The sequence below is a fragment of the Tupaia chinensis genome, unplaced genomic scaffold (assembly GCF_000334495.1).
Source record: "Tupaia chinensis unplaced genomic scaffold, TupChi_1.0 Scaffold000238_1, whole genome shotgun sequence".
Classification (NCBI taxonomy): Eukaryota; Metazoa; Chordata; class Mammalia; order Scandentia; family Tupaiidae; genus Tupaia; species Tupaia belangeri.
In genome coordinates, this window is record NW_006159716.1 from 6,083,982 (window position 1) to 6,095,794 (window position 11,813).

The 11,813-nt window shown below is 36.8% G+C and overlaps 1 protein-coding gene across 1 annotated transcript in view; it reads right to left on the minus strand.

Annotated features, from left to right (window-relative positions):
• The window catches only part of DNAH8 (dynein axonemal heavy chain 8), a 413,702-nt gene that overhangs the window by 293,091 nt on the left and 108,798 nt on the right, over positions 1 to 11,813 (minus strand). The window contains exons 21-22 of the mRNA XM_027771927.1: positions 6,659 to 6,794; positions 4,173 to 4,288 (exon numbers count right to left, since the gene is read on the minus strand). Coding sequence (XP_027627728.1) covers positions 4,173 to 4,288; positions 6,659 to 6,794 — 252 coding nt within the window. The remainder of the gene's footprint in view (positions 1 to 4,172; positions 4,289 to 6,658; positions 6,795 to 11,813) is intronic.

Genomic DNA, 11,813 nt, shown 5'->3' on the forward strand with positions numbered 1-11,813 from the left:
CAGTGAACAATAGAGAGGCAGGATGTTAATGAGAAATAGATATGGTTTATTACCTGTTGATGATGACATGTATAGTATTCTCAACTGAACCGGTCTGGGAAATATTTCATGATGGGTGTAGTCTCTTTAATAAGCAAAACGAGAAATAGTGATTGACTGTTTTAAAAATTATAATAATAATTATTGGGAAAAGCATGGAAAAGATATTGAATGATAAAGCGGGGAGATTGATATCTCTGTATTGACTGACATGTAGGGCACAGAACAGGCCTTTACAAATTCAAAGGCATAGTAATATAACCAGTATCTTCTCTAACCATGACAGAATTAAACTTGAAATTAACTTCAGAAAAATTCTTCAAAAATACAGAAACATATGGAAATTAAACAACCTACATCTGAATGACTTCACAGTCACTGAAAAAATTAAAACTGAAATAAAAAGATTTATTGAAATCAATGATAATGAATACATGAGTTTCCATAATTTATGGGACACAACGAAATCAGTCACAGAGAGAAGTTCATGTCAATTAGTGAACATAGGAAAAAGATGAAAAGGTAGAAAATAGACAACCTAACAATACACTTCAGAAAACTAGAAAAACAAGCAACAGCAACAACAACAACAATAATCAATTTCAGGAGAAAAAATAATAATAAAGATTCAAGTAGAAATAAATGAAATAGAGAGTAAACTAAGTAGACAGAAAATAAATGAAACCAAAAGCTGGTTCTTTGAGAAGATAAACAAAATTGATACACTTTTAGCTAGACTAATTAAGAAGAGAGAAAAGAACCAGATAAATCAAATTCTCAACGAAGCAGGCAATATTACAACAGGTGTAACAGAAATACGAGAAATCATTATAGAATATTATAAGTTACTATATGCCAGCAAGTAATAAAACGTGGATGAGATGAACAAATTTCTGGACACATATAAGCTACCAAGACTGAATCAGGAAGAGGCAGAAACCCTAACTAAACAAGTAACAAGTGATGAAATGAAATCAATGATAAATAACCTCCCAAAAAAGAAAAGTCCAGGTCCCAATTACTTCATTCCCAAATTCTACAATTACAATTCTACTTTTAAAGAAAAGCTAACCCCTATTCTACTCAAACTATTACAGACAAGGATTTTACTAAAAAAGAAAAGTACAGACCAATATCTCTGATGAAAATAGATGCAAAAAATCTCAACAAGATACTAGTAAATTGCATCCAACAACACATTAAAAAGATTACACGCGATGACCAGGTAGGCTTTATTCCACAGATGCAAGGATGGTTCAACATATGAAAAACAATAAATGTAGTACACCATATTAACAGGAAGAAAGATAAAAACCATATGATCATATCAATTGATGCACAAAAAGCATCTGATAAAATACAACACCCCCATAATTAAGACTCTCAGCAAAATTGGCATAGGAGGGACATTTCTCAACACAATAAAAGCCATAGCTAACATCATACTGAATGGGGGAAAAGATGAAAGCTTTTCCACTGAAAACTGGAACAAGACAAGGATGCCCACTTTATCTACTTCTTTCAATACAGTACTGGAAGTCCTAGCTAATGCAATCAGACAAGAGACTAAAATAAAAGATATTCAAATAGGGAAAGAGTGAAATTATCTCTGTTTGCAGATGACATGGCTATACACATAGAAAACCCAAAAGAATCTATGAAAAGACTCCTAGAAGTAACAAATGAATACAGTAAAGCGGCAGGGTACAAAATCAACATTAAAAAAAAAAATCTACAGCATTTCTATATATCAACAGCGAACAGACTGAGGTAGAATTGAAGAAAGCAATTCCATTTACAATAGCCACAAAAGAAATAAAATATCTATGAATAAACCTAACCAAAGAAGTCTAAGACCTCTACAAAGAAAACCATAAAAAACTAAAAAGAGAAATTGAAAATGACACAAAAAAGTGGAAAGACATCCCATGTTCCTGGATTGGAAAAATTAATAAATCAAAATGTCAATTCTACCTAAATTAATCTACAAATTTAGCACAATCTCAATCAAATTACCAGAGATATTCTTCACAGATTTTTTTAAAATCACAGGATTTGTCTAAAAATAATCACAGAATTTGTCTGGAATCATAACAGACCCAGTGTTGCCAGAGCAATACTGTGCAAGAAGAGTAGAGTAGGAAGCATCTCACTCCCTGGTCCTAAAATAAATTAAAAGCAGTAATAATCAAAACAACATGGTATTAGCACAAAACAGGTATATGGATCAATGGAACAGAATAGAGATCTCAGAAATAAATCCCCAAACACAGTTAAATTATTTTTGACAAAGGGCACCAGTCAATCGGTGGGGGGAAAAAATCTCTTTATGGAATAGTGCTGGAAAAACTGGATATCCACTTGCAGAAAAATGAAATGGATCACTATCTCTCACCATTAACGAAAATCAACTTGAAGTACAGCAAAGGTCTAAACCTAAGACCTCTAAATATAAAACCATTGGTAGATAACGTAAGGAAAACTGGGAGACATCAAAGTAGGCAGACTTCTTTTTTTCTGGAGAGTTTTTTTTCTATAGGGCACGTACGCTCGCCAGAAAGACAGAGGGAGACAGAGAGACAGAAAGCGAGAAATCCCCCCATCAGGCCACAATCCTTTCTCCTCCATTCTCCTCTTGGGATCTTGGGCATGCACACACATGTATCCAGAGTAAGCTTAAGCCACCAGGCCTGGGACTCGAACCACGGTCAACTACATGGGAGTCCAGCAACATTGCCATTATGCCAACTGCTGGTCCCAGCAAAGACTTCTTAAATAATCCCTTAAATCATAGGCAATAATCCCAAAAATACACTAATGGGATGACATCATGTTAAAAAGCTTCTGCTCAGCAAAAGAAATAACAGAGTGAACCAGCCACCCTTGGAATGGGAGAATATATTTGAAAATTATGCCTCAGACATGAGACTGATAACCATAATATACAGGGAATTCAAGCAGCTTATCAAAAAAAATCAACTGAATTAAAAGATGGGTAAATGAACTGAACAGACATCTCGCTAAGGAAGACATATGAACAACTAAAAACCATATGAAAAAATGCTCAACATTCCTTATCATAAGGGAGATGCAGAATAAAACCACAATGATATACCACCTAACCCCAGTCAGAATGGCTGAGATCAAAAAAATAAATAATGATAAGAGCTAGCAAGGCTTGTGATGGAACGGGAACTCTCCTACATTATTGGTGGGGATATAAATGGGTCCAGCCACTGTGGGGAACAATATGGAGGTTCCTCAAAGACCTATAAATAGAAATGCCATATGATCCAGCAATTCCACTTCTGGGTATCTACCTCAAAGGATACAAAAATGCTCAGTTGGAAAAGTGCTTGCACATCCATTATTTTCTTTCAGCATTATTCACAATTGCTAAGACATGGGACAAACTCAAATGTCCATGAACAGATGAATGGACTGAAAAAGTATGGTACATATACAGTATGGAATACTACTCAGCCATGAAAAAAACAAGACCCTGGCATTTGAAAGAAAGTGGACAAATATGGAAGATTTACTGCTGAGTGAAGCAAGCCAGGCTATGAAAGAAAGACATTGTATGTCCCCACTTTATATGAAGTGTCTGCACTCTACGGCAGAAATGGAAAGACTGGAAGATATGGAGGTCTAAAGAACACGGCGGATACTGGAGACAGTGTAGGAGGAGGGTGGGAGGTGGGGAAGGGTAAGAGGAAGGGAATCAAGGAGAAAAATAGACAAGAAATTTAAGGGATCAAGAAATGGCAGAATGTTTGTTAGTGATAACATGTATGATAATAGCTTTAACTGGACTGGTGTGTAGTGTATTTATGCTGGGAAATTCATTTTACAAGTTGTGGTTGTACACTATACAAGCTTTGTAGTGATTGAATGTATAAAATAAACTTTTTAAAGATTTTTTTTAATTTGATGATACTGGGGGAAACTATACAAGCTGCTACATATCATGCTTGATTCTATAGTATAAAATTGAAAATTATACTTTGTGGATTTTGGTATAAATTAGACACAGATTGGTTGCAGAACTACCTGAAGTACCATTGGGATTATCGACAGTCCTATGAGCCACAGTTCAGTGAAATTGTATAAGGATGTCCCACAATAAATACCTTTTTAAATTCATCTTCTTTATTATTGGTATCAACTTCAGTCACGACATTAGCTTCATAATCAGTGCTCTCACCGTCTTCTGTTTCACTTCCAAAAACAACATGTTTCCGCTGTTCTATAAATAGAAAACAAAGCAAAAATACCGCATTTCCTTTTTTTAGTATTGGGTTTAGTCTATAAAGCAACACCTTTTTAAAAAGCACTTATTTAAAAATATTAAAAAATACACATGAGCTTTTCTTTGTATTTGTAATTACAGAAGTCATCTTTGAATTCAATTTATATGAACAGAATCATTCTACTATGAAATATACACTGTATATTCTGTCTTAACATGTAGAATTAAGAAAAATTTTAAGAGGGCTTTATATATTATCTTTCTAAATTATCTGTTTACCTTTTGAGTTTTCTAACATAACGAACTGATTTTTTGAAGTTCATGGTAAAGATTTATTAAACTAAGTGGAAAACTCTTAAGAGAAAAGAAGACACACTTTCACATACTCATTTTAGGCTCAAAGTTTTTTATCCTCAGCACTGTTCACATTTTGGACCAGATAATTCTTTGTTGTTGGGGTCTATCTACAGAATATTTAGCAGCACTCCTTGCTTCTACCTAAAGAAGTCAGTGGCAACTCCCTACACTGTATGACAACCAAAAATGTCACTAGACACTACCAAATATCTTGGGGAGAGAAGGAATCCCTCCCTCCCTCACCCCCATTAAGAACCATTATTATAGACACAAATTTCACTCCCCATCTTCCACCCCCACCCCTTAGCTTGCTTGTCCCTGATCGTGATACTTTTATGGGATCTGTGCTTGGCTAGAGTGTTTTCCTCTCACTCCAAAGTGCAAACTCCCCACAGATCCCCTAAGTCAAATATGTTGGTAATTCACTAACCTCATCCCCATTAGGTAGAGTATTCTTTCAGGTTTTCTTCAAAACTCTGGGTGATATACCCTGTGTTAACAGTGTTTGTGGTGCACCCCTAGTCAGTCTGTGGCCTGCCTCACACTAAGACAGACTCACGGCGATTCCCTGAGTAGAGGATGATGGTAAGAACATGTATTTGGGAAACGGGATCATGATCAACAGATATGATGCCTTGTAATCTAAGAAGTAAATCCTTCAACCACAAATCTCTACCTAGTAAGTTCTTATCTAGAACTTGAAAACACTTTAATGTGGGAACCAGCAGTTAGCGTAATGGCTATATTGCTGGACTCCCACGTAGTCAACCGCAGTTCGCGTCCCGGACCCGGTGGCTTAAAACTCACACCGGGCGCGTGTGCGTGCATGCCTAAGATCCCGAGAGGAAAATGGAGGAGAAGGGATTGCAGCGTGACCATCCCCCCTGGGGGGTGGTTTCTCGCTTTCTGTCTCTATGTCTCTGTCTTGCTGGTGAGCGCGCGCAACCTATAGCGAAAACCCCTAAAAAAAAAAAAAAAACTTTAATGTGAAATATCTTTCTCTTTAAATTTATCCAAAGATTTTAAATATTTAGAATGGAACAATCTGTGCAAAACTAAAAGTCCCATGTTATTAAACTATAATCTGAGAAGCAGGAAGTTAAAAGCTCTCCTACCAGGAACTCTTTTCTTAAAATTCTCTGCCCCAATAAAGAGGATTCAAATTTAGCAGCTTATCTCTTCACTTATTAATTTCTATTTATGGAAATTATTAGCACCTTAGACTTTCCTGAGAAAAAAAAATGAGGTTCTGAAATTGGAAGAATTGGAACTCCAATAGGGTCAAGATTATTTCAATCACTTCAAATAATTTAGGCACCTTGTCATAGGGATTTGACTTTAACAGACCTGGTAAAATGAGAAAGTTTCTGTACTCAGAGACAAGCAACCTGAACAAGGGTGATGAGGGTTTGGGTAGAATCAAAAGTTAGAGCTAAGATGTAAAGTTTTTTACTTCATCCTTCAATCAAGTGATGGGAAGTGGTAGGGAATACACGCTGTGGTATAATCCTTGCATCCATAGGAGTATGCTCTTCCATAAGGCACCATTTATCTGTACCCCAAACCCTGGAACAGTTCATTCCTAAGTAGGAACGCATAACACATTCTATACAGTGAAGATTCTGCGGGAGAAAATGTCTTAAAACACAATCTCACCTAAATTAAATTTTCCAGATTCATAAAAACTATATATTTTACTTTTGTCTGATTTACTTTTCTAAAAAAGTAAAATAAATAGACCAAGTGACATTATCAGAATGCTATAGAAAGGAAAAAGAGACTGCTATGCAGACAGAGGCCTGTTTGCATTGTTGGCTCTTGGTTGGCATTTGGGAATTTCGATCTCCAAAGGGTTCCCTTAATTCTCTTACTAACAAAAAGACCTCACTAGCAAACTGGGCCTAAACTAGACAAACACTGAACACCTGCTTTCCTTACGGGAGTCTGGAACTCCTCACATGAGAAAATAGCTGTAGCTCTTCAGATTCCAACATGAAATAGTAAAATTACCTGGTATTAGTTTTGCTGCTTTCCCGGAATATTTAACTTCATAAATTTGCTCAAATATTGATATAAGTTCTCTGACAGCTTCTTCCACATGCCTACTTTTATGATTTAGGATCTCAGCCCATTCTTTGGTGTATGTCTATTAAATAAATAAATAAATCTCTATTGATTTCCAGGTACTTAAGAACACTGTGAAAATGATCAATATGATTTTAATTTATAAGACAATTTATAATTAACTTCATTAAAAATCTTTTTAAAAAATAGAGATAGTTGCCAATAGTATGTTTCAAATCTAAAATGACCAGTGGCTATCAGCTGCTGCTTTCCTTCATACCTTGGAGAGAGCTACAACTTCCTTTTCTTGCATAACAAAGTAGATGCTAACACTTAGCTGATTTTCTGGCTGTCTGGCCTTGGTCATTATATTTGATGGCAATCTGCTTCCTGTACTAACACACATCATCACCTATCAACCAATGTATTACTGGAGAAGTTTACAAGCTTTTGCATGAATGACTGCACAGGCAGCTGGAATCAAAGACTACTGTGGCTACTCTTAAGGGGTTTTAATTCTTATTCAAAATATAGACTTCTCTGAGACCAGCAGATGGTGTAACGATTACGTTGTTGGACTCCCACGTAGTTGACCACGGTTCAAGTTCTAGACGTGGTGGCTTAAACCTCATGCCAGATGCATGTGCGTGCATGCCCAAGATCCTGAGAGGAGAATGGAGAAGGGATTGTGGCATGATCATGCCCCCTGTGGAGTGATTTCATGCTTTCTGTCTGTCTCTCTCCGTCTCTCCAGCAAGCACATATGCCCTATAGCAAAAATCTCTCAAAAAAATTAATATATTGACTTCTAACCAAACATTTCTAAGCAAATTCATTTACATTGGAGGTTTTATACAAAGAATTAGACTTTGTTGATTATCTGCTCATATCATGCAACTTAATATATTAATAAAAATAAGTATATTCTCAAATTTGTACTCATAGTTTCTTAAAAATAAGCAGTTTCCATAAATATTTAGAAGAATATAAAAAATAGGGACCAGAAGATGGAGTAATGGTTATGTCGCTGGACTCTCACATGGCTGACTGCAGTTCGAGTCCAGAGACTTGAAACTCATACCAGGTACATGAGTGTGCATGTCCAAAATCTCAAGTAGAGAATAGAAGAGAAGGAACTGTGGTATAGCATCCCCCTCCCCCAACTGGAAGGATTTCTCATTTTCTGTCTTTGTCTCTCTGGCAAGCTCACACACCCTTATAGCAAAAAATCTTCCTTAAAAAGAGAATATAAAAGATATAGTCATTACTCTGAAAAGAAAAATAAGAAAATCATCCCATGGAAATATACCATTTTACTCATTTCAGTATTTTACTTGGCATTTGAATGCCATAATGTCCTATATACTACATATTTCCTATGCCAGACCTGTAATAACTTCCTGGGCTATGACTCACATTGTTAATAAAAGTTTTCTGTGAGGGGGAGAAAAGTGTCAGTGGTTAAAAACACAGCTTGCCACACAAATGACAAGAAAGAAGAAAAATGCCGCCCTTGACCTGTATCTGACTCAATTACACATAGAGATCTACTTTCACATTAATATGGGTGAAAAGAAAGAAAGCTGGAGTAGAAGAGAGAAGATGCCATCAAACGTTGAAAATTAGTCATGTATCTTTAAAAGGACAATCCAAAGTGTTGCTCTGAGATCTTTCGACCCCTGGGCCAGGAACTCCGAGGGAAGACTGTCCCCCGTAGATCCAGTCCCCGGACCTCCAAGCCAGAGACCCCTCTGTCAGCCAGGTACACTTTTTTTTCTTTTTTCCTTCTCCTCTTCTTTCATTTTTAAATTTCTCTCTTCTCATTACCACATAGGAACGCTCTTAGCCCTACAGACACCCCACTCCCATCTTTCGACTCCTGGCGAAATTGCATGCCGCTCGCTAGCAACTTTTTCTTTATTCTCCTTATTATTTTCTTCCCACTTATTTGGTCCTTACTCCCTTTACACCATCCCTGGCAGTTTAGATAGGTCTAGAATTACAGTTCTGAAATATTCTAGTATTTTAGAGTCTCTGGGATCCTCCTTTTCACTGAACCACCTGCAAAGAAGGAGACACTTTTCTTTGTACACCTGAAGAGAATACTTTTCCTTGGATCACATTGCTAAACACAATAGAAGAGAGACTTTGGCAGTTTCCATAAATATTTAGAAGAATATAAAAAATAGGGACCAGAAGATGGAGTAATGGTTATGTCGCTGGACTCTCACATGGCTGACTGCAGTTCGAGTCCAGAGACTTGAAACTCATACCAGGTACATGAGTGTGCATGTCCAAAATCTCAAGTAGAGAATAGAAGAGAAGGAACTGTGGTATAGCATCCCCCTCCCCCAACTGGAAGGATTTCTCATTTTCTGTCTTTGTCTCTCTGGCAAGCTCACACACCCTTATAGCAAAAAATCTTCCTTAAAAAGAGAATATAAAAGATATAGTCATTACTCTGAAAAGAAAAATAAGAAAATCATCCCATGGAAATATACCATTTTACTCATTTCAGTATTTTACTTGGCATTTGAATGCCATAATGTCCTATATACTACATATTTCCTATGCCAGACCTGTAATAACTTCCTGGGCTATGACTCACATTGTTAATAAAAGTTTTCTGTGAGGGGGAGAAAAGTGTCAGTGGTTAAAAACACAGCTTGCCACACAAATGACAAGAAAGAAGAAAAATGCCGCCCTTGACCTGTATCTGACTCAATTACACATAGAGATCTACTTTCACATTAATATGGGTGAAAAGAAAGAAAGCTGGAGTAGAAGAGAGAAGATGCCATCAAACGTTGAAAATTAGTCATGTATCTTTAAAAGGACAATCCAAAGTTTTGCTCTGAGATCTTTCGACCCCTGGGCCAGGAACTCCGAGGGAAGACTGTCCCCCGTAGATCCAGTCCCCGGACCTCCAAGCCAGAGACCCCTCTGTCAGCCAGGTACACTTTTTTTTTCTTTTTTCCTTCTCCTCTTCTTTCATTTTTAAATTTCTCTCTTCTCATTACCACATAGGAACGCTCTTAGCCCTACAGACACCCCACTCCCATCTTTCGACTCCTGGCGAAATTGCATGCCGCTCGCTAGCAACTTTTTCTTTATTCTCCTTATTATTTTCTTCCCACTTATTTGGTCCTTACTCCCTTTACACCATCCCTGGCAGTTTAGATAGGTCTAGAATTACAGTTCTGAAATATTCTAGTATTTTAGAGTCTCTGGGATCCTCCTTTTCACTGAACCACCTGCAAAGAAGGAGACACTTTTCTTTGTACACCTGAAGAGAATACTTTTTCTTGGATCACATTGCTAAACACAATAGAAGAGAGACTTTGGCAGTCTTAATTCCACAGCAAAAAGGAAACACTCTTGCTCCTATTCGAGGAAACTTTCTCTTAAAAGGTATTTCAAAGGGAACACATCTCCCAATGGTTAGAAGTAGAAGAAGAACCTCAGGTCTGAATAAAGCAGGAAATATGTCTCCATCAAAAGAACACAGTAACTCCCTTCCTTTTCTTGAAAAAATAGAGGACATTACCAAAATGTCCGAGATAGAATTTAGAACATTCATGTTGAACTAATACTATGAGCTGGAACAGAAAAGAGACAATGAACTACAGGAGATGAGAAAGTCCTTCCACGATATGAAAGAAGAAATGGACACGCTAAGAAAGAATAAGATGGAACTATTAGAGGTGAAATCTGTAATACAAGAAATCAAAAACTCTCTCAAAAGTATTAAAAGTCTACTAGACCATGCTGAAGATCGAATCTCTGATGTAGAAGATAAAACTTCTGACCTAGAGAAAACCACCAAAAAGAGAAAATAACAACAACAACAACAAAAAAAAAAACATGAGGATAACATACAAGAAATACTAGATTCCATTAGACATCATAACATCTGAATAATTGGTATCCCAAAAGATGAAGAAACTAATAAGGGCATGGAAAACCTATTCCATGAAATCTTGGAAGAAAATTTCCCAAGTCTAGAGAGGCACTCAAGCATCCAGACCCAAGAAATACAAAGGACCCCAAATAGAATCAACCCAAGATCTTCCCTGAGGCATATCATAGCCAGACAGGCTAAGACCAAAGATAAAGATAAGATACTAAAACTGGCAAGAGAGAAACGACAAGTGACATACAAAGGTCACCCCATCAGGCTAACATCGGATTTCTCAATGGAAACAATGCAAGCAAGGAAAGAATGGGAAGATGTATTGAAAGTGTTAAGAGAGAAACAATTTCAACCAAGATTATTATATCCTGCAAGATTATCCTTCATATGGGAAAAAAAGATTATAATCTTCTCAGACAAACAAAACCTGAAAGAATTTGCCAGCACCAGGCCAGCTTTCCAAGAAACCCTGAAGAAAGTACTGTTCCAGGAAAACTAAAGAAGTAACAGCCAGAAACAAAGGAGTAAAAGGCAACTAAGACAATGGCCAACTTAAACGTTGGGACAGATCCAGTAACATCAATAATAACATTGAACGTTGAGAACCAGCAGTTAGTGTAATGGCTATGTTGCTGGACTCCAACGTAGTCGACCGCGAAAAAAATAATAACATTGAATGTTAATGGATTAAATTCTCCAATCAAGAGACACAGACTGGCTGAGTGGATTAAAAAACAAAAACCCTCTATCTTTTGCCTACAGGAAACCCACTTCATGGATAAAGATATACATAGACTGAAAGTGAAGGGTTGGAAAAAGATTTTCCATGCAAATGGGAACCAAAAGAGAGCTAGAGTCGCGATACTAATCTCTGACAAAACAGGTTTTAAAACAAAAACTGTTCGAAGAGACAAAGAAGGGCACTGTATTGTAGTAAAAGGGTCAATCAATCAATCAAGAAGATACAACGCTTATCAATACCTATGCGCCTAACACAGGAGCACCCAAATATATGGAGTAAAGACTGCTAGATCTAAAAAGGGAGATTGACTACAACACACAAATTGTTGGAGACCTCAACACTGCACTATCCCCTCTGGATGGATCATCTAGACAAAAAATAGGTAAAGAGGTAAAGGATCTAAATAATATCATAAATCAAATGGACTTAACAGATATCTATAGAAC